This window comes from Myxocyprinus asiaticus, chromosome 28, assembly GCF_019703515.2.
Source record: "Myxocyprinus asiaticus isolate MX2 ecotype Aquarium Trade chromosome 28, UBuf_Myxa_2, whole genome shotgun sequence".
Lineage (NCBI taxonomy): Eukaryota > Metazoa > Chordata > Actinopteri > Cypriniformes > Catostomidae > Myxocyprinus > Myxocyprinus asiaticus.
In genome coordinates, this window is record NC_059371.1 from 17786327 (window position 1) to 17810730 (window position 24404).

The 24404-nt window shown below is 36.8% G+C and overlaps 1 protein-coding gene across 1 annotated transcript; it reads right to left on the minus strand.

Annotated features, from left to right (window-relative positions):
* Positions 1-10146: 10146 nt before the first annotated feature.
* LOC127419442 (3-hydroxyacyl-CoA dehydrogenase type-2-like) lies at positions 10147-14344 on the minus strand. The gene is made up of 6 exons (XM_051660829.1): positions 14180-14344; positions 13506-13670; positions 13163-13327; positions 12764-12892; positions 12537-12645; positions 10147-11245 (listed from the first exon to the last, which is right to left on the minus strand). The coding sequence occupies exons 1-6, from the start codon at positions 14201-14203 to the stop codon at positions 11055-11057; spliced, it is 783 nt and encodes a 260-aa protein (XP_051516789.1). The 5' UTR covers positions 14204-14344; the 3' UTR covers positions 10147-11054.
* Between the last annotated feature and the right edge of the window lie 10060 nt (positions 14345-24404).

A 24404-nucleotide genomic window follows, 5' to 3' on the forward strand; every position in this document is an offset into this window, starting at 1 on the left:
CCTGCCTTTATCTTCCTGAAAAGACTAATAATTATTACCCTGTAAATTTACAGCACATTTCTGCAGAAGGCAGAGAGCGCTGAGAGCTGTCGTTCCACTGCCCCTGTAATGCCCCATTGATAGATATGTGCCATCATCATTCACTTGATACGTCTGCAGTTTTTCAGAGGAACTATACAGCAGAGGTCTTTTGAGAGACATTTCTCACTTTTGTTCTTGGTGTGCGTATGTGAGTGTTTTTAAGAAATGTGCAAGAGCAATTCAGCCTTTATGTTCAGAGTAAATGCTGTGTTACAGAGGTTCTCTGAAAGGCCCATTTAACCCCTAGGCAGGATATTATTCAATTAATTTGTTTAGAAAACTACTTGAAATTGCCTCTTAAAAAAAAAGACAAGAAAAAAAAACAAGCACTTATTTATACTTGAGGCCAATTTACTAAATCTCCTTCTCTTACAGCTTATATCATAAACTCTATTTGGACTTTATATTCAGTCCCGCTACTAGGTGCAATAATTAAAGGAATAATTCACCCAAAAATGACAATTCTATGAATATTGAAAACAGGAAGGTAATGACCTCTCTGAACTGTACTTTGTTTTGAAACATCCCAATTACATTAATGCTGAATAGAAAGATGGGAGCCCTTTATCTTAAATTAGCCCTTTCGTTGAGTGGATAATTCCAAGGGCAGATTGTTCAGGGCTCAGTTAGGATCTTGGCCAAGACATTAGTCACAAATATGGATCTGCTTCACCTACCGACCTGGGTTCATTATCTGATAACTGTATCCAAGTTCCTTTTGTATGCTGTTTTACAAACCAAGGGCATGTTCTTCATCATTCAAACATCATTAAATTCACTTTAATGAAAAATTTCACTGTCCAGCTTGCAGGGAAGCTGCCTTTCAAAGTGCAGGAGGACAGGCATTCATTTCATAGTTCAGTACTCTGTGAGGGGTGATGGCTCTCTGGATGCCTCTGTTTGAACATTGTCTTCAAGCAATGTTATGTATTCAGAATTGTCCTGTAACATGGTTTAATGTTCTATTCATACTCTTGAAAATGGAATCACACAACCTTGTCATCTCATAGACAGTTTATTTTGACACAACCCAAATGATTTGCACTGTTAGTCATGTGAGTGATTCTCTTAAAGAGAACTGTTACGGCCAGCTCGTTTTAAGACCGCAGCATAAAGGCCAGTCAAACACAAAATGCAATTAAGGAAATAGTTTTATTGAAAATGTCAAAAGTCAAATGAACAAAGTAAATCTAAATATCTAGGGGTTTAAAACAGAACAACAAATGTCATATATAGCTGGTAACTGCAGGTGAATATAGCCGAGTTGAGACTCCTCTGGAGAGAGAAATGAACACAAAAGGGTTTTATACACCACACCCCCAATTAAATCAATAACATATCCATGATATATAACTAGAGAAAAAAAAAAAAATGAGAAATGGATACAAGTTATCTTGATTTAAAAAAAACTAATATTTAAATCAAGATTTCAGGTTAGAAATTATATTAATGTGTGAGGGTACGAGTATATTTTAGGTGATGTGACAGGTAACCGTTTCTCAGTTTTTCACCACTTTAAACATCTTTTTGCCTTCCCTAGTTCATTTTAAATGGTCCTGCTCTGTGACAAATGAATTTTTTAAAGCTGCATGCATTATCATTATAAAATAATTAGCATAATTATGTTTAAAATAGTTTTACATTTAGCATGTCACACTGCATGTTAAGTTCCCAAAAGAACTTCATGTTAGGTACCCCACATACATTCATACAAACAAACATACATGACATACATACATAGTCCATACATCCTGCAAAGTCATCCTGAAATGTCATGCTGAAGAAATGAATTGAGCTGAAACTTGAATATTTTTGTGGCAATGCAACTAAATAATTTGTTTAAGAGTCGTGCAGTACTGGTAGAAAGTTTGATGTATAAACTTTGCCACATATACCTGTGATTCCATTATAAAACAATGCAACCCTGGATGATAAATGAGGTAGTTTCAGATTGTGCATGATTTCCAACAAGAAGAGCCAATTTGACAAAGAAGTAATTCACAGCATAACTCTCTGAGATAGGAGAGCTAATCTGTTTCCCCTCTTCAAAATAATTCATTCACTGAAGAACACTTGAAATGTGTAACAATCATCCCGTTTCCACAGAGCTATAAGGGTACAGTTTTGTGTAATTGGCTCTGTTTCAGATGTAGAAGAATCGTTTTCACAACCATAATGACAACATTAAGGGTTGAATTTAACATTCATCTATCCATTCATCCATCCATCCATCCATCTATTCGTCCATTCACCTTTCCATCCATCCATCCATCCATGCAAACATCCATCTGTTCATCCATCCATCCATCCATCCATCTATTTGTCCATTCATCCATCCATCCGTGCAAACATCTATCCATCCATTCATCCATCTATTCGTCCATTCATCTATCATCTATCCATCCATCCATAATTCATCCCTGCAAACATCCATCCATCCATCCATCCATCCATCAATTCGTCCATTCATCTATCCATCCATCCGTGCAAATATCCATCAGTGCATACATCTATCCATCCATCCATGCAAACATCCATCCATCTGTGCACCTGTACATACAATATAACACTGTGTAACTATGTATTGTATTGTATGTCTACATAATTGTTTGTGTCTGTCACACAATTCCGAAGTATGCTGATGGCTGTTTTGAGGCTCGCTGACATGTCCTGTATCAGATTCCATCTGACTCAAACTCTTTTGCATAATTGAGCTTCTGTTTGAATAGATTTCAATATATTAAAAGTGATTGGACACACAAGTGTTATAAACTAGAGAAAAAGTGCTTTATATTCAGCTGCAGGTTTTCGTGCCAGTCTCTAAGGTGATTATCAATGCCATCCAATATTATTATGAGTTTTGTTTCATTTGAGATGTGTGGAGAAGATGTGTGAACACTTGTGGAATGAGGCGTTCCAGAGAAGTGAGACAGATAAGATGCATAGATAAAGTAATTGATCTCCGGGGGTAATTAAGATGCTAAACAAAAGTCACAAAAACACACAACTGCACAGACAGTATATTCTGTTTCTCCCCACAGGTCACTATACTTTTTATACACTGTACATAATGTACAGTGCATCCGGAAAGTATTTACAGCACTTCACTTTTTCCACATTTTGTTATGTTACAGCCTTATTCCAAAATGGATTAAATTCATTATTTTCCTCAAAATTCTACAAACAATACCCCATAATGACAACGTGAAAGAAGTTTGTTTGAAATCTTTGCAAAGCTCTGTGAATACTTTCCGGATGCACTATATGTTCAATGTCTCATACAGATGCATGTCATCATGCTTATTATTGAATTTCTATGTGCCACAATGTTTTGTGTGTATTCTGTCTGAATTGTGTCATCAAAGAGAAAAGTAATGTCATTCTACCAAACACACATGGTTGAATGACAATAAAAGACTTGATTTGACTTGACTTGAACCAGTAGCTCATACATGATCTCCTTCACTTCTCAAATCACTAACCAATTCAATAGCAATATGGCTTTGATATGAATCATAAAGACAGATTTGAAGTAAACTGTACTTCAGCCATGACATTAGTCCTATGCATAATTTACCACGAACTTTGGGAAACCATAGGATTTTGGTGTTCCAGAGGAGCGTTTTATAACAGACAGCCGTAAAGCATTTAATAGCTGCTGTTACAGTCAAAGTTTCATGCTCTCCAGGGGAAGTTTGAGAGGAATGCACCCAGCTGTAGGAATGGAAAGATAGGCTGAATTTGGCTGAGTCTGGGGCTCTCCTTTGGGTACTGATTCTAGCTGAAACTGCTTTGCTAATGAAGTCTTGCCGACTACATCTGAGACTGTCAGTAAACTTGCTGTGGTAATGATGTTGTTTTTGAAATACTAAGCGATTGGACTGAGGCTGCTATAAATGGATAAAAATGGTGCATGGTCCAGTGTCTCTGCTGGGGATGAGGGTTTGTAAGCCAGGGTTTGTGTAATTTTGTGCGAAAGTCCAAAAGGTAAAAAACTTGCTAAAATTAAAAAATGCACTTCAGTACTATGCATTTAGAATTTTTTTGTCGTTTGTTCTTGTTAAGAAAGTTATGATTTTCAGTGTTTGTTCTCCAGGTGCACACAGTAATTACTGTAAATGTTTAAGGTAATTATTTGCAGGTAGTGAACGACCAGGCTGAATACTGCGTTTTTGCTTTTCTTTGGCAAGACTAAGTGCAGTATACAAAAAGGCTTTTTGGATTAATTTAATTTTCCATGTACATGTGTCTTTAAAATGATAATAAAGGATAATAAAGTTTTTATTTTTTACCCAAGGTTACTTTACAATGCCACATAAAATCATACAACATATAAAATAAGCATACATACATCATACAGTAATATAGAGCAATGCTTTTCTATAGCATAACACAGGAAAGACAATACTGGCAGAAAATATGCAACCATATTATGTTTTATGGTATTAACATGGAATCAGTATATTTACATTAAAGTTCTTCCAATAATCCCATGGTACTACCGTAATACATGTCCAAAAATAAACATGGTATATTGCCATGGTACATGGGTTGTTGATATGAGATACTTTGGAAAGTTGATATGTTCTGCAATGTGACATACTCATTCTAAAACTACTACAAATTAAACAGCATTTTGTTCATTTATGCATTCTGCTTTTATGACCTCAAAGTAATTAAGGGACTACATAGAATATTTTTATTTTTACAAATTAATTTGCCACTTTGCAGGACCATTTTAAATGAACTAGTGTAGGTAAACATTTGATTAAAAATAGTGGGAAAGCACAGCACCTAAAATATACACTTTCTCTTTATACATTCATATAAATTTTGCCATAAAATTTTGCCATAAAATCTTGCCGTTGATTGAAACATTATGCGTAAAGTTAACAGTATGTGTTAACTACCACATGTAAAAAAATAAATTAAAAAAAAGTCGTTTTTTTTTTTTTGTTTGTTTTTTTTTTTGTCATTGAGATTTGAAAAAGGCCCCAAATACCTTACAGGAACATATTACAAAACCTAAACCACTATTTAAGCATTTTTAAATGTGTGTATGTAATCCCAGATCTGTGCTTCTTAGTTGATGGTTCATGTTTCAAACACAATCCTTGAGGTAAAGCAGACTGATATGCCTTAAAATGTCTAATAAATAATGGTTTTTATTTTCTCTGTTTATTTCTATATAGAAATATCACGTACACATATATACATAGTACTATCACGTACTCCCAAAGCCAACAGTGAATGGTTGCAGGAGCTGGCATCTCTCTCCCAGTAGACCTGTCAACAGAGTGGCTGGCCGACCACTGTTTTAATAGGGATTTGGGCCTAACACAGATTAAATAAAATCCTCAATATGAGTAAAGACAAAATTAAATGGATTTTTACCAAGTTATCACTCAGTTTGTAGTGCTTTTGTAATTGTATTGTACCACCTGACAACACTATTTCTATGATTTTTCTACACAGTGTATATTGCTTTGTCTGAAAGTAGGTTTTTAAGAAATCACACCCACACTGTGGTGCTGTTGCAATGGTGATATATTCCTAAGAGATCATTCTTGCATGGTAAGGGACACATTTTTCTGATGCAAAGCTTTTTCAGCAGCAGTATTGTGAGGATGTCTGACCCTTATGAGAAGCTGTCACTGTGTTACTGTTGCGTCTGATTAAATCGGATAACCTCTATCAGCTTTTTGGTCATGCTAAAATTAAGTGGTGGATGAGGTCAGAAGTCAGTTTGAAGTCAGATTGTTTGTGTGTGAGTGTTTGCCAAAGTAGTGCTGTATCTTCATCACACTCTCAAAGCTATGATTAAAGGCTATTTCAAAGCCAACTTGAAATATATATATATATATATATATATATATATATATATATATATATATATATATATATATATATATATATACACAATAGCCTCTCAGGAACACAACTGGCCGTTTATGGTGTATTGAGCATGCTGTATATATGAAATATCATGTTGCCTCCCATTGCAGGCAACATAGCAATGTGGTATCAAAGGGATAGCTCAACCAAAATATTAAATTCTGCCATCATTTACTCACACTCATGTCGTTCCAAAGTGTATGGCTCTCGAAAGGAGATATAAGGCAGAATGTAAGCCTCAGTCACCATTTACTTTCTTTGCATCTTTTCCGTACAATGAAAGTGAATGGTAACACAGACTCCTGTACCGTAACCTTCTGCCTAACATCTTCTTTTGTATTTCACGGAAGAAAAAAGTCATATGGGTTTGGAACGGCATTAGGGTGAGTAAAACATTTCTGGGTGAAATATCACTTAAAAGTCACATAAGGTGACTTTGTGTATGTGCCCAAACATTGTGGGTGTACGCTTATGTTATCCTGTAAGCTACAAGCAAAATTCTGCATTCGAATCAACAAATTAACAAAGGGCCATAAAAGAACATGTCTGTGTCATAGACATGAATAATAGCTCTATTTGAGTGTACGCTTGTAAAGACTGAATGTTGTGGGAATATTTGTGCTGCCATGGCTAGTTTGGAGGCATGCTGTGTTTATTTGTATTCTCGAGCTCTGGAAGCATTAGTGGATTCCTTCCTCTGTCTCAAACAAACCCTTGAGCGGGCACAAATACACACACAGATACAGGATTACCCTCCCTCAGACAAAGATTGTAACTGTAGCCTGCAATCAACAGATAAAACCAACACAATACCTCTAATAGGTCCCAGAAAGACAGCATATCCAATGTTTCAGACAAATGTATTTGTTTCCATGAAGGATAAGAAGTAGATGAGCAGTGACAGGTTGGGTTATAGTATTGTCGGATGTGAAAGGAATTGTAAACGTGGGATTGAATGATAATTCGCATATTAAAATCATTCAATGGCCCTGAACATCTGAGATCACTGGGACTCTTTTAATTGGAAGACTGGGAAAAATCACCATCTTTTCACCATTTCTTCAGTGGATACAGTCATCCCACAAAGGTGTCTGTTTTTCCGAGTGTTTCTGTGTCTTGCGCAGGGAGGAGAATTCCTGTTGTCCTTGCATTCTCTGGAGTCTAAGGACTGAACACATCAGTGGGATGCTGCTGTGCTGTGTTTAATAACAAACGCCCAATTCAGAAAGCTGTAATCTGTTCATACATTTCTATGTCCGCGGTTGACTCTGCAGCTCAACAAATATAGCTCTCCTATATGCGTGAATCTTTCAAAGCCTGTTAAGAACATGTCCAGATCACATTTCACTAAAATCAAAAGAAAATCAAAATAAGAAATGACCATTAGCATAAAGAAAATGAAGTCTATTTTTAGGACTATTAAGATTTTTTGCATTAACATTATTTTCGTGACAACAGACCACATGTTCTCCCAAATTCCCTTAAATTCTCATTACCGTGATGCGAAAAAATATTTCTCATTATGGTAATGTGTAAAACAATTATATATTATTTCAATTGTAAAATATGTATATACAATGTTATCATTTGTTGAATCTATCTAACTATCTATCTATCTATCTATCTATCTATCTATCTATCTATCTATCTGTATGTCTATCTATCTATCTATCTATCCATCCATCCATCTATTTATCTATCTATCCATCCATCCATCCAGCTGTGTGTCTATCCATCCATCCATCCATCCATCTACGTCCAATTTGAGGGTGACCTGGGCATGTTCTTGATAGAATTTGTGAGATTCACCCATTTGAACATAGTTAAAAAGGTTACATTAACAGCAATTCAATTTTGTTCTCTTTTACTAAGGAACTGATATCTCACTGATATGTCTGAATTTATACATGTAGGCTAAGTGCATGTTTATGTTTAAGTTGAAAAAAAGAGGTCGGTTTAGCTGACCTAGATAAATGACAACTAGCTCACTTTCTCTCCTCCTCTTTTCTGCAACTGTCCCTGTCTCCAAAAGAGTCCCCGCACTTCTTACTCGCTTTTTTCTTTGGACCACTTCAAAGACCACAAAACAGCAGAGAAATGACTTCATGGGGAAATTGATCTATGCAGAAAAAGTGAACATGAAGCTCAGGCGTGTTTTCTATATCTTGGGGGATTTTTAGAGACAGCTTGTTATCCAAATTATGCATGTTCATACTGTCAATGCATGTTCCTCTAAACATTGATCAGGAAGCGTTTGCCTGTTTGTACATCCTGCCCCCTGGAGGTAGAAGATACTCTTGACTTGTGCTCTGTCATTCCCAATCCAGGGAGGCTCAAACTGTCCCAATACATAAATAATGCATATAGATTAATCAGTCTGTTAGTCTGCTCTTGAAACTGTTGATGATTTTGATAATTGAATGGATTATTTTGCATGTGATAGCTCACATGATGATAGATTGTTTAGAATTTGTGAAGAGTATGACAATTTCACTGAGAATCAACTCATCAGTTTTGATCAGCAAGCCATGTGCATTTAGTTATTGTGCAAATTGAAGACAATTGTTCTTACTCTTTTGCACATGTGCCAAAACACATGCAATTTGCTTAAATGAATAAGAAATTCAAATCTGGTGTGATTGAACAAGAAACTAATTGTTCAGAGATTTGAACTTATTGTTTGGAAAAAAAAAATAATTCTCGTTCGGGAATTGAGCCAACGCGGTTGAGAAAAACTGCTTGTTTGACCCATATTATATTCATAAGGTTTGGTATGTCTCATTAAAAGAGAAATCTTTGCTCCTCGCATTGTGCATGACACATTTGATGTCAGAAACCAGGAACTAAAACATGATTGTTGTCATCCTCACAAATATTCCAGATTTAGAGCCAAAAATTGAATGGGATGTTGTATAAACCCGTATGACTTTCTTTCTTCCGTGGAACATGAGAGATTTGAAATAATGTTGACGCTGACATTCTTCCATACAATGAAAGTAAATGGAGACTGAGGCTAACATTCTGCCTAACATCCTTTTTGTTCCATGGATGAAGGCAAGTCGTCTGGGTTTGGAACAGTATGAGGGTGATAAAATTTTGACAGAGTTTTCATTTTGAACTATCCCTTTAAGTAACAGTAGTAATTGTTAACTTATATAAATGTGCAACCACCAATTCTGTATTATATTAACAAGCCCTTCATTGCTTGTAGGATGCATTGACATAAAAATAAAAATAAAAACAGAATAGAGTGAGCTGAACTGACACCCTATGAAATCAATCAGCCGTGTGTCTGTGCTTAAAGAAGATTTACTAATGTCAGTCTGGGTTAACTTTAATTATGCTCAATCTGTTCAGCAAAGGATTTAGAAGGACTTTTGAGCACAACTACCAATCTTCTCCACACTTGATGGTGATTATAAGAGTCATAAATACACTGCCTGGCCATACACTGTTTTTAGAGTTGCAATACTCTAATATTTTGTTGTACCGCCTTTAGCTTTGATTACGGCACACGTTTGTCGTGGCGTTGTTTCAACAACCTTATACAATGTCACAACATTTATTTCCAGTGTTGCATTCATTTTTGGCCGAGATCTTGTATTGACAACAGGAGAGTCAAACCACTCCGTAAAGTCTTCACCAGCACATCCCAAAGACTTTCAATGGGGTTAAGGTCGGGACTCTGTGGTGGCCAATTCATGTGTGAAAATGATTCCTCAAGCTCCCTGAACCACTCGTTCACAATTTGAGCCCAATGAATCTTGGCATTGTCATCTTGGAATATGCCCGTGCCGTCAGCGAAGAAGAAAATCCATTGATGGGATAACCTGGTCATTCAGTACATTCAGGTAGTCAGCTGACTTCATTTTAATGCCGCATAAGGTTGCTGAGCCTAGACCTGACCAATTGAAGCAACACCAGATCATGACACTGCCTCAAATCAAAACTACTTTTTTTTTTTTTTTGCAGGCAGTGTACAAAGTAATACTAAACTAATCCAGAAATATATTAATATACATTATAACAGCACAATATCTTTAAGGAAGCAAGTTCGCTACTGTGTAGAATACATGAAGTATTTAGAAGATTTTGCAAATTCACGTAAAATAGCATTTTCAAGAAGTCTCTTAATTATACCATTAATAATTAAACACCTTTGACACCGACTTCATTTCATAGTCATAATCTCATTTAATGCATAATATACTACAATCACAAGGCCATTTGTGAAATGTCCCTAAATACAAGCTCAATTCTGCCATCTATTGGTCAACCTATTGACTAGTTTCAAGTTAAACAAAATGGCTCAAAGTTAGAATTTAGTTTACACTTTAAAAATAATGGGTATTATTTGTACATTATCAGAAATATTACTATACACTTCTCAGAAAATGCTTCTTTAACAGCAAGAGAAAAAGGGAACAGAATGTTTGAGTATGAATCATACAATTTAAAAGTGAGTTTACAATGTGGTGGCAAATCATTTCTTATTCACCACCTTGCCTGGAGCTTTGTTTTCAGTCTGCTACAATGATTCCTGAGCATGTCTACAACTGAAAAAATTAATTTATTTTAACTCATCCTGTTGTGCTTTACATACTTTATTTTACACAAAAGACAAACCATTCAATAGATACAGAACCACTCAACATTAATGACTAGAACTCTCCTTCTGTTTAATATCAAAACACTTCAGACATCTCACAGACATATATCAAGTCTAGTCTAAAGGCCTGATCTATATCTTCAAGCCATAATTACGGGGACATGTTTAATCTGCATGTAAATGAACAGTCATTAGACCACAGTACCTCAGAGGCACATAAGGGTCAGTACATTAATACCTCAAGAGTGTAAAAACTTCCAGTGGTTTAAAAAAAAAAAAAAAAAAAAGCACTCAGAATGGAAGCACTTTCTTTCTGATACAAAGTATCCAGGCATTTTTTACAGCATTATACTGAAAATGCTTAATACATATCAGTTCTTTAGTCACAGGCCGGTATTGGGTATTTCAATGTTACGAAAAGACACACTTCAAGTTTCTCCACTCTGTTCCTTTTTTCCCAGTTCTTCCTTCAAGGTTGCATGCGGATGGCTCCGTCCAAGCGAATCACCTCGCCGTTGATCATAGGGTTTTCTGCTATTGCAGTCACAAGGTGTGCATACTCAGCTGGATCTCCCAAACGTGAGGGGAAAGGCACCTGCCGGGCCAAGAAGTTTCGCACCTTCTCGGGTAATCCTGCTAGCAGCGGTGTGGAGAACAGACCTGTATAAAGAGACAAGGCAAAAGTAAAGAGGATATAATTGAAGTCAATATGAAATCCAGTTGACAACTCATTTTACTTTCATAATGCGGAATATTTAAGAGTACAAGAGGAAAAAACTTTATGCAGGACTTGATTGGATTGTGAAAAGTGGGCGTTACTTACTGGAATAAAGCCAGACAAAATGTGCATTTGCTAAATCAATGCCTAAATAACTTTTTGGCTATTGGTAAACGTTATCCAGCAGCTCATGCTGCCAAGGTGATGTCAGCAGAAAAGAGATGATGTTTGAGTGGGAGAGCAACAGCAAGTTGATGAAAATGTTATATTTGGAATGTGCACAGAAGAATTGTTCACAATAAGACTGGGAACATGAAGTAAGAAAGAAAAAAGCAAATAGTAAAACAAAATGTATTTCATATTGACGTAAAAAAAAAACAAAAAAAAAAAACAAAAGGCACAAAAAGAGCGTAAAACTCTATTAAAGGGATAGTTCACCCAAAAATGAAAAGTCTCTCATCATTTACTCACACAACCTCATGTCATCCCAGATGTGTATGACTTTTATAAGAATATTTCAGCTCTGTAGGTCAATACAATGCAAGTAAATGGTGAACAAAATGTTTAAGCTCCAAAAAGCACATAAAGGCAGCATAAAAGTAATTCATACGACTCCAGTGGTTAAATCCATGTCTTCTGTATCGGTATGATAGGTGTGGATAAGAAACGGATCAATATTAAGTCCTTTTTTTAATATAAATCTTCACTTCCACATTCTTCTTTTGTTTTTGGCAATTCACATTCTCAGTGCATATTGCCACCTACAGGGCAGGGAGGAGAATTTATAGTAATAAATAAATAAATAAAGACTTAAATATTGATATGTTTCCCACTCACACATAATCATATCACTTCTGAAGATGTAGATTTAACCACTGGAGTTGTATGGATTACAACTCCAATATGGATGCCTTTATGTGCTTTTTAGAGCTTCAAAGTTCTGGTACCCATTCACTTGCATTGAATGGACCAACAGAGCTAAAATATTCTTCTAAAAATCTTAATTTATGTTCAGCACAAGAAGGAAAGTAATACACATCTGGATGGCATGAGGGTGAGTAAATGATGAGAGAATTTTCATTTTTGGGTGAACTATTCCTTTAAATGTATAGGACAATCTGATAGGGAGCTAAAGGGGCAGCAGAAAATAAATAATGATGAGACACTATTAAGAGGTGATGTTTCCTAGTTCATTCTGTTTACATACAAATATCACGTCTCAGGTTCACTGACCTGGGGCAATGGTGACTACACGGATCCCCATTGGTGCAAGGTCCCGTGCAATGGGGAGAGTCATGCCCACAATCCCACCCTTAGAAGCAGAGTATGCAGCCTGGCCCACCTTAAAATGGTAGAGAATGGTTCAGCACATGACAAAAGCGGTAGTGCTACAGTGTTATAAAGCTGTAAGGATGGCGAGAGAATTTATAGCTATATGGTATACAGAATTTCTGGTATACCTGCCCATCAAAAGCAGCAACACTGGCTGTGTTGATGATACAGCCTCTGTGTCCATCTGCATCAGGCTCATTTTTTCCCATCTCACCTACAGCAAGTCTGATCACATTAAATGTTCCAGCGATGTTCACCTATAATAGATAAGAGTTTGATTCATTGGTACTTTTGCTTTGTTCGGACTGAGTGTAGCACATTTATCACCACATCTATTTGTTCACTGATTATCTTTTCCTCTCTGGCACCACCATGCAAGAAGAAACCACAGTGGTGATGATGAAATATACTGTATATAGTCCAATAATGACCACACAACAATGGATATTTAGAGTAGTCTAGAATTATCATGAGCTGTACAGATCTGCAGCATTAGGGATGAGCTGCAGTTAAGCACTGAGATTTACGGTGATAACTCGGGTGAAGTCTTCCAGGCTGTGGGGAAGGTCTTTTTTAAAGTTGTACGTTTTCACGGCCACAGCAATTCCAGCACAGTTCACCGCTAAGTCCAGCTTGCCATACTTCTCCTTGGCCAAATCCACAGCCGATCTCACGTCTGACTCCGATGTGACCTGATTGAAAAACAAAAGCCAAATCAGAGCCAAACAAAAAGTATTGTCATTGTAATCTTGATGACAACTCTCACAATATACCATATTTGCACAACTTTGTCATTGTCTGACAGAGCAAGAAATGTGAGAAGTACTGAAATATGGAAAAAGTAAGTTAAATGCAATAAGTGCCTCTCACATCAGCTGGAGCAAATGCACAGCAGTCGCCAAGAGCAGCAGCCAACTTGTGTCCATCAGAACTGGGCAAGTCTAGGATCACAGCACTGGCCCCCTGGCTGATGAGCCTCTCCACAGTAGCTCTCCCCAAACCAGAAGCCCCTCCAGTCACCAGACCCACCATACCCTGTCACATAGGGTCAAAGAGGTCACAGAAGGGAATAAGCTTTACATATTAAAAGCTTGTGGAAAGAATGGTGTTACAAAACGAACTAAGGTACAATGGGTGTGCTCAGCTAATATACACAGCCCGCTTGAGCCTGATGATGTTTCATTATACAACAAACACAAAATATAAATGTAAATAAAGTGGTTCAACTGTAACATGCTGCACAGTAGATCTGTAAAACTGTGATGTGTGACCCGAGTTTGAGGACTGGCTGACGATGCCTTTACAATGAAGAGCGAAGCTGGAAGTGGCCATTGTTTCTGATGTTTACCTGTCCAAACTCATGACTGCACATAAGTTCATTTAACTGGTTAGTACTGTGGCTATATAACTTGGAAAAAAATGACGAATACAACCACACGAAGACTGAAAAGGTAAAACAAATTAACGTTTAAAAATGTAACTTTATGATGGAATGCTTTACTGTTACAATACATTTTCATGAATTCATTTGATTTTATCCTCACCTTGACGCTTCTGATGTTCGCCATATTCACACGCTGCTAGGGAACCAGTGGCGACGTCAAAGCGCGACGGCAAATGAACGCTCCGGGCCAATCAGAAACACGGATAAAACAACGCCCTCTTAAAGGCGATTGGCTACAGTTAATTTGATTGACAATGTTACAGGAAGTCCTACGTCAGTTGTTCACCAGAGATCTTCAATACATTGACAACAACCTCCGTGTTTTTATCATAGGACAGAGCATAACGGTCAACTACCGTGTTACGACAGTAAGTCACCGTTTGCGGACACTATACAAATGAATGGGGAGAGCCGTAAACTGACACTTACCTGTCGCAAAAAAAAAACAAAAAAACAATTGTTTTCTTATAAATCAGCAATTTTATCGTAGTAAACTCCACAAATAGTTAACTCCAAAAGGATTGTTCAGCGTAAAACATGTTTAAGATTAGCGGAAAAGCGGTCAATACATTAATTAATTAGCTGTTTCGTCACTAAAGCAGTTTATTCCGCATACTGAAGCATCTCCTCCATAGACATCCATAAAAAACGGCCTCTGGTCTCCTTGCCAGTGTACCGAATGTACTGTACACCGATCAGCCACAACATTACAACCACCTGCCAAATATTGTGTAGGTCCCCCTCGTGCAGCCAAAACAGCGCCAACCCACATCTCTGAATACCATTCTGATATTCTTCTCACCACACTTGTACAGAGCGGTTATCTGAGTTACCGTAGACTTTGTCAGTTCGAACCAGTCTGGTCATTCTCTGTTGACCTCTCTCATCAACAAGGCATCTTCCATCCACAGAACTGCCGCTCACTAGATGTTTTTTGTTTTTGGCACCATTCTGAGTAAACTCTAGAGACTGGTGTGACAATCCCAGGAGATCAACAGTTACACAAATAATCAAACCAGCCCATCTGCCACCAACAATCATCCATGCGATTATCTAATCAGCCAATCGCAGTGCGGTGCATAAAATCACGCAGATATGGGTCAGGAGCTTCAGTTTATGTTCACATCAACCAACAGAATGGGGAAAAAATGTGATCTCAGTGATTTGGACCATGGCATGATTGTTTGTGCCAGATGGGCTGGTTTGAGTATTTCTGTAACTGCTGATCTCCTGGGATTTTCACACACAACAGTCTCTATAGTTTGCTCAGAATGGTGCCAAAAACATCCAGTGAGCGGCAGTTCTGTGGACGAAGTTGCCTTGTTGATGAGAGAGGTCAACAGAGAATGGGCAGACTGGTTTGAACTGACAAAGTCTATGATAACTCAGATATCCGCTCTGTACAGCTGTGGTGAGAAGAATATCAGAATGCCATTATGAGATGCAGGTTGGTGCAGATTTGGCGGCACGAGGGCGAGCTACACAATATTAGGCAGGTGGTTTTAATGTTGTGGCTGATCAGTGTATATGAGGCCGCCACGTTATGCATTTTGTTGCTAGCCTTGTAGGTTCCCTTGATAGAAGGGCTCTGGTTACACCTGAGAGACTGTTAAACACCTTGATATTTCCTAAAGTATGTAATAAACCAAATTCTGTTCCCCAGAGAAACTGTAGAATCACATTTTGATGAAAGATTTTACTTCTAGATGTTTTAGGAAATATTTCATTTGTTTCAAATATGTTTAATCATCACTTTTTACTTTACACTAAGCCCTTTAAATAAGAATTTAAACTTAATGTTGCTATATGTAAGATTGACAACAAGCGTTTGAAAAGGGTACTGCAGTCCAAATTTAAAATATTGGAGAGTTGTCTGACCCTCCCCAGACTCAAAGCTCATGCGAGTTGCCAGAATGTTGATATGCAAATTAGCCAATTCAGCATCCGTTTTAAAGGATTTCTGGGTTTTAAGCTGTCTCCATCTTCCAAAGGCATCTGCAGTATTTATCCTTGTTTTACTGCACCTCTGGTCATGGTGGTTTTTAGACAGATGGTGAGGCTTTTTAGGTCGGGTGGAATCTGTAATCTCTGATCCAGTTTGTTTGCTGGCTTCCATGGCTGCTTGTTCAAATCTTGCAACCCCGCGGTGTCGAAATACTATTGAGTGGGCAGTGGGCGGGATCACACAAGCCAAAACATAAACAGAAATTCCGGCCGGAATGGAAACTTCAAAGTAGAATATACTGGCTGTAGCATTGTTATCAGAGAAGCCAGTATTTCAACTTAGCATGTTTCCAAATTCTCTAACGACATATTATGGTCATTTTATGATTTGTACAGTAAAGTATTACATATTGCATCTTTAACTGATGATTACCACTGATAAAATGGCTTGATGGACAAGATGAGAAAGAAATATTGCAATACAAACTCTACAGTCTATTAAAAATAATTTAATCATTAAAAGCAGTGTTATACAGCTATACATTTCAAACATTAGCATAGTCATAAACACACAAAATACACAAATGAATCATTTGACCATTACAATCTCTAAAAGGGGTCATGAAATGCCATTTTTTATTTTTAACATGTTCCTTAAGGTTTTTTTTTTTTTACTAAACAGTCATACATTTGTAAACAATAATAATTTTCCACCCTCATTCTGACCCTCTGTCAGAAACACTTGGTTTTGGTGCTGCTTCTCCCTTAAGACTTAACAGTAAATGCCCACTGTTATTATTGGCTCTCTGCTCTCTCCTTGCCATTTCACTACTCACCGCTGCTTGACAGGCCTACACACCTTATTCACAGCAGCACCATTGTTTATTTTTGATGGGAATGATAATGAGGCTGTGATAGACGTACAGTGTCTTCAATGGGCTGTTCAATTGTTTAAAGTATTTTTGGATCGTTTCGCGGACAAAACATTGAAAAAAATATGTATCTTTACAAAAACATTCAGTAAACAAAAAAACTCTAGACAACATTAGTTGTGGAAAATCAGATGGGATCAAGGAGCTTTACTTAGCTGTATACAGTGCATGCCACTGAAGATACTGTACATCTATCTTTCATAGTCTTGTTTTCATTCACATCAAAAATCAAATATGGCACTACTGTGAATAAGGTCTAAGGAAGTGTTAAGGTAATGTAGGCGTTGATGTGTTGTTGTGGAGGTGGTCAGATGCAAATGTCTACCAAAGTGTGACATCACAATATGGATGAAGTAGAGAATGAGCCGTTTTTTGTAGCTTGGTTTCAATACATGCTCTTTTTGCAGTGATGAGGAAGTTTTGAGTTCTGAAACTTAAAGTATGTTTTACTTAAAGTATGTTTTTATAGTACAATGACCTATTTTATGTCAAAGGGAAAATGTAATTCTTCATATCAAGACATTTTTAACAGCCTTGTAATGGCATAGTGAGGTCTGGAATTCTGATTACTAATTATTTACCCCTCTGCAACCATTTGAAGGCTACAGGAATTAAATTAAGAACTTTGGTTGTGACCATCTCAAATTGAAACTTTAGATGCAGGAGTTAAGTGGTTGTGGAGACATAAAAGGCAAACAGTGATCACCAGTGAAATTACACACTCAGAATCCACACAATACAAAGACTACTGCATAAATCCAGCTGTCCATCAATCCTTTTTCAATCAAATCTTTGTAGGCATGTCACCGATGTATCTGATGTGAAGGAGCAGCTGTGAGAAAGACAGTAGGCTGTATAGTTATCTCCCAGATCTGGTGTGATCCCAAACTATACAAACTACTACCTCATTTCACAGCCCCCAATGCGGCAGCTCTGTCTGGCATCCTGAGAGAGGAGATAAGAGGTAGAAAGACATGTCATTGCTAAAAATACATTGTTTATTTTTCAGTTTTTTCTCTAAATTTATTGAGCCACCTTTGCAATTGCTAACTTGATTTTCATAGATCCCACTGAGAAAAATTGCTGTCATTTTAACCCAGCATTAACCTTGCTCAAACAACCACACCGCAGAGTGTGGGCAGATTTTTCTGTTTTCATATGAGTCACGATACCATTAACAAAGAATAGATTACACAAAGTGTCTGTCAGAATCTGATGTTACTGCTCTGCAGTGTTTGGTGTATTATTCCAATGCAATGTATAATTTACTCAGTGGACTTTAATGAAGCCTAATGAGTGCAGTGGTAAAAATTCATGAACACAGACTGCTTATTAAATAATCACAATAATATAGTAATATAACTTGCATTACAATTCTATTTAATGACAACCCTGGTTATGCAGTGCTGTGTTTGTGATGGTGTTGCATGAAAGGCAATACTGGTGTCAAGATGCATTAGAATGTTCTTTTGAGTAACAATAAATTACTAATCTACCCATTTATGGGTTTAACCCATATTCACTTTACACAATACCATTTATAGGTTACAACGGGGCTAAAGACACCTTAAATTACCTTTTTTATGGTCACCAAGTGTATTAAGATTGAAAAAATAGATATCTTTTTATTGAATATTGATGGAGCAACATAATTTGTGTAAAGAAAATGACAAAAGTTTGTATTAATAAATAAAGGTGGCAATGGGGCCTTTTACGCCACACTTGGTTTAAAGTGATATTGTGCAAATTTGTCAACTAATGCAAATAATTTTTATAACAGCAAGATGCTTTTTTGAGTAACAAATGAAGATAATGCTCATTCAAAATAACCACTTTAGAAAAGTCAACCATTTCCTGTTAATTACAAACACATTTGGTATTTCATCACATCTCAAGTATTCTATAAACAAATGAACCTCCGCTGTGATTAGATAAATCAATGTGCACACACTTTGAACATTTTTCATAACAAATCTATTTGCCCGAGTTAAGAAATTGTGCTTTATGGGGGCCTTTAGCCCCTGCAACAGGGGGCCTTTTTTTTATCTCAAATACTATTTTCACTTATTGGAAAGTTATTGAAAAACTTTTGATCTAAACACCTTGAAGAAAACTGAAAATGACAAATAAGTACTTTGTCTTAAAATAAATGTCATAATTTTGGGAATTTTCATTAGCTACATAAATTAGCAACCTTTAACAAAATATTAAATATTAGATCAAATTGCCTCAAAATCAATTAGCCCAGTTGTTCCATACACAAACATGCACTGTGTACTGTCCACATTCAGTTTACACATCACCATTCATGCGCAAACGTGCACGGAGAACTGCAAACATTCGGTTTACACATCACGGAGTATTGCCTGCATTCAGTTTACACATCATCATTCATGCACAAACGTGCACAGAGTAATGCCCACATTCAGTTTACATATCACGGAGTACTGCCCGCATTCAGTTTACACATCATCATTCATGCACAAACGTGCACTGAGTACTGCCCACATTCAGTTTACACATCACCATTCATGCGCAAACGTGCACAGAGTAATGCCCACATTCAGTTTACATATCACGGAGTACTGCCCGCATTCAGTTTACACGTCACCATTCATGCGCAAACCTGCATGGAATACTGCCCACATTCAGTTTATACATCACAGAGTACTTCCCACATTCATTTTACACATCATCATTCATGCGCAAACATGTACGGAGTACTGCCCGCATTCAGTTTACACATCACGGAGTACTGTTCGCATTCAGTTTACACATCACTATGCATGCGCAAACGTGCACAGAGTATTGTCCGCATTCAGTTTACACATCACCATTCATGCGCAAACGTGCACGGAGTACTGCCCACATTCAGTTTACACATCACCATTCATGCGCAAACGTGCACGGAGTACTGTGTTTTTAGGTCTCTCTGGTTACTGTAAATATAATTGTTGTGCACGTGATTCCTGCACGTGCACATTATTATAGTTCATATCAGCAGAGTGAGACTCAAACGCCCCTGCATCATAACTGTAGGGACATAATGAGTACGTGTCTCAGGAATCAACATCTGGCTGCATGCAGCAAGTAAAGAAACAATGCAATGTCAATCTGATGTGTTTGAAACACAAGACGTGTTTCAGTTGAATTGAAGATTTGTCTGGGCGCCGGATTAAGTTTATCATCATAGCAAGCAGAGGCAAGTGTGCGATTATCAGGTCTATTTTATCATGATATTCTATCTTTACAAATCAGATCGATTGCTAAAAATGAGCAATGTTTGATAACGCTGTAAAGAGTATAAATGTACACTTGCATGCATAATCTACTTTGGTTTTCTCATGACTTTATGGTCATATACTCTCCATAGCTACTATTAGAGTTATGTTAATATCAAATACGAAAAATGGCGGTTGCCTCACTAGTGCACCCGGTATGAACGGCAATAAATAACATTCTAAAAAAAAAAAAAAAAAAAACGCATCAGATTAACCTGAATGGTTTCTATGCAAATGCTAGATAGAATAAAAGTAACGGCCTTGCTCATAGCGACTCTGCGGCAATGTCTAATAAAGGGAAGGAACATGGTGTTTCACTCACCTGGGGCCGCGACTGTACATGATACCGCCATCTTACATCACCAGCAAGAACCAAGATACATACGCTGCAGGCACACAGATATACCCCCGGCGTGACCTGCCCATTGAGTGATCTGATGCCTCTTCCACTCCTTTGGTAACTGACTCTATAGTTTAGCGGTGTTACTATGACGTGTACAGTGTACAAATGTCAAATGCAGAAAAGAAACGCATTGCGTTATTCAGATGAAGGAAAAACTAGCTGAAAAAGTGCTAATTCCAAAAATTGTGAACATGCTCCTCATGGGATCTGTAGGCTAATTGTGCTCGGTTTAACTGAATACTGTCCTAATCACACACAAGGTTTATTTGTGTTAAAAGTTCATTCACCTCTGATAAATGGTTAGTTAAACGAGATGCATAACCTACGGGAAATGTTGATCGTCGAAATATTTTTAACAGCTAATATTTCTCACAACAAAAAGAAACATGGGATTTGTGCCTCTAATGCGTTAAAAAAAGTACTTGGCAGTGTTCGGTAAGTTACTCAAAAATAGTAACCCCTTACAAATTCCTTCTCTAAAATTGTAATCAGATTAGGCAAACAGATTACTTCATGCTAAAGACTTAAATTACATTCTAAAACAAATTTCACAGAAAAGTTCCTCAATGAATTTGAAACATCAATATTTCCTCGTCGTTGTCCCTTCAGCTGTCACAGAAACACACAGACATGCACATGAACATAATTCATGTTTTAAATATATTCTACATAAATATTTTAGAAATACATGTAACTGAATAATATACCTAAAAGTAATTATCTTAACTGAAAGTCACTGTCTGTAAACTGATTAAAGGAATTTAAATTGTAATGTGTTACTCTACTTTTTGATTTTAAAAGTAATCAGATTACAGCAATAATTACTTTACAATCAGATTACACCCAACACTGGTCATGGGACCCAAAAGGGGCAAAAGGCCGCCCATGGTAAAACACCCCCAAAACACTAAATTGCAACAAAAACTACCACGGCACTTTTCTAAACACCTGTTTGTCACTATACACTGCAAAATAATCCTGGGCTGCATTTCCCAAAGCACTGAATGCCTTAGTAAATCGCAGAAACCACTGGCACCAATGGTATCTACAATCAAGCTTGCAATGCTTTTGAGAAACACAGCCCTGATCCATGAGATCACTGCTTGCAATGCCTAAAGTCTGATTTTGAGGTAATTTGATCTATTATTTATTTTTTAAATGTTGCACATTTATGTAGCTTATGAAAATCCCTGAAATTATCACATTTATTTTAAGTCAAAGTACTTGTCATTTTCAGTTTTGTACAATGTGTTTAAATCAAAAGTTTTTCTACAACTGTCCAATAAGTGAAACGATAGTGTTTGGGATAAAAAGCCCCCCTCTTGCAGGGGCTAAAGGCCCCTATAAAACACATTGTTTTCCTTAAGTGGGGCAATAGATTTATAAAAAAAATCAAATAAAATAAAAAAAAACACTGACTGATACAAATCGCAACAGAGATAAAAAATAAATAAAATTATAGATTACTTGAGATGTTATGAAATGCCAAATGTGATTGAAATTAACAGAGAATAGTGCACTCTTTTCTGATGTGCCAAGTGCAAAGTTCTAGTGTGACAACAAAAGCCTTTGAGGTGGTGATTTTATAAATTTTGAAACTATTTTGTATGTAGTTGTGTTAAAAGCCTGTACAATGAGGATGCTAATTCATAGTTTATATTTAGACTTTTCAGTAATACATTTTGAATGATTATCTCATTTTTAAATGCATCTCCAAATGTTTGCTTAGTCTCATGCTTATGGTTTTTTCATGACTGGTGACACCAAAAGGGGTGAAAGTCTTCCAAATAAACAACAAAATAAAACCAAAACTCTTTTTTACTAAAAGAATAGATTTTATTTCAGCACTGTAAGTCATTTCCCAACCATACAAACATGACTGCCAACTTGGACTCTCTCTCTGAAATCCATTGTGAAATCAGACCACAACAGCAAGACAAATTAAAAAGAAAAAGTTTCTTTCCAAAACAATCAGGTGCTTTCTTTATACTAAAAATGAGAAATTGTTAATAACGATCATAACCATAACAGCAATAATAATAATGAACTTTACCCTTCACTTCACAAGTTTGGAGCTTTTGGAGATCTTGATGCATGCATCAATGCATTTGTTTTGATGAAGAACGGATCAGTTTTCCAAGAACAGACGACAGAATGTGTTGCCTACAAATGGATGGGTCTCAACCTGACTGTCTTGGTGCTATTGACACCAAGGGGTGGGGGGTTATAAAGCAATGGGAACAATATATCGTGGGTTCTTTCAAAAAGTGTTGGACGTCAGTGGGCCACTGTACACAACACATTGCTGTTATCAGACTAGGATTGAAACCTGACAGCACCAGTTAAGAGCACACATGTGATCCTGTGGAGTGAAGGGCTACAGAGCCAGGATACAGAGGTTACAGTTATAAAGCAAGAGTCAGATCTGAGGTCCAGACACAAAACTACAGGAATGCACAGGCAAAACTCTTTACCAAAATAGCATGTGTGTGTGTGCATGGTTACAGTATGTGTTCACACTTAACCTATCCATGACTATCATTGAAGCTACATTTGTCAGAGGGACAAGACATGTGCATGGGAGCTGATGAAGTGTTCTAGGGTTAATCTTTATCAAGAGTTGCGTCCAAGGCTCCACTTGAGAGGGAAAAAAAAAAATCTTCATTTTAGCAATGAAACTGGATGATACATGATTTAGCCAGTGTTCACCAAAAAGATGTAAACATCACATTTTCTAAACATCAGTATCTGATTATGGACCCTCTATGTATTCTAATAAAACATGTAACTTTGTAAGATATTTTACAGAATTTTACTTTGAAAATTAATCAGATGAAATGTATTCAGTTTTGTGCAAGGAAGCAACGCAAGACTTGCTCAGAATTACTCCACTTGTGAATTTTTAAAGAGCCAAATCAATAATACAAAAAATGTAATGGGTTATTTTTGTAAGTGACAATTACATCATAATGGTGAAGTGGTTTGAAACAATACCATACAAAATAGAGGTGAGGAAAAAAACTGCAATCATTACAGTTGAAAATAATCTATTTACGCTAAGCAAATTTTAATACTAAATGTAGCAACGGTCAAAGGAGTAGCAGTTGTAATAACATTAAAAAAGTAAGGAAAACACAATTTCACAACTGAATAAATCCAAAGACGGTAAAGGTTAGATTTCTTTGTTCTCTGTTGAAATTTTTACCAACTTTTGTCTAAGATTACTTAACAGACAGACTAATTATAAAAGTTTCTCTCACTGTTAGTATGAAGAGGTGCTGAGTGTCGTTGCAGGGTAACAAAGACAAGAATAACAGAATTAAAAGAGAAGAGTTTAGAAGAGGGAGACATTGCAATCCGGGCAAACTATGGATTTAGAAAAGACAAATGCTTGCACATTTGAACCTTTTGTGACAGTGAATGTCTGTGGCTCATGTGAAACAAGAGAAAAAGTTAGAGGGACAAAAAGATAATGATAAATTTCCATTTGTCACCAATTCTGCATGTTATCAGGGTCATTTTATCAAAATCTGGAGCAAAATGGTGCCATTCTAAAGACAATGGCTAGACCAACCTTGGATCTCCAGAGCATTTATCTCGTACAATTAAAATATCATCCTCAAGTATATATATTCATATTGGAAGTCTATATTTTACCCTCACACGAGTCTCCATAAATGATGAAAGAATGAGAGTTTAAACAGCGATCTAGAACACAGCAAAGAAGCTTTGGACAGGGTAACTTTGGAACCAAGCATCTGAAAT

Coding starts and splice junctions, on each gene's coding strand:
- LOC127419442 (XM_051660829.1), bottom strand. CDS start 14,203: ATGGCGAACATCAGAAGCGTCAAG. Junction 12,646..12,763: donor TTGCTGCTTTTGATGGGCAG/GTATACCAGAAA, acceptor TACCATTTTAAG/GTGGGCCAGGCTGCATACTC. Junction 11,246..12,536: donor TGTAGTCACCATTGCCCCAG/GTCAGTGAACCT, acceptor CTCTTTATACAG/GTCTGTTCTCCACACCGCTG.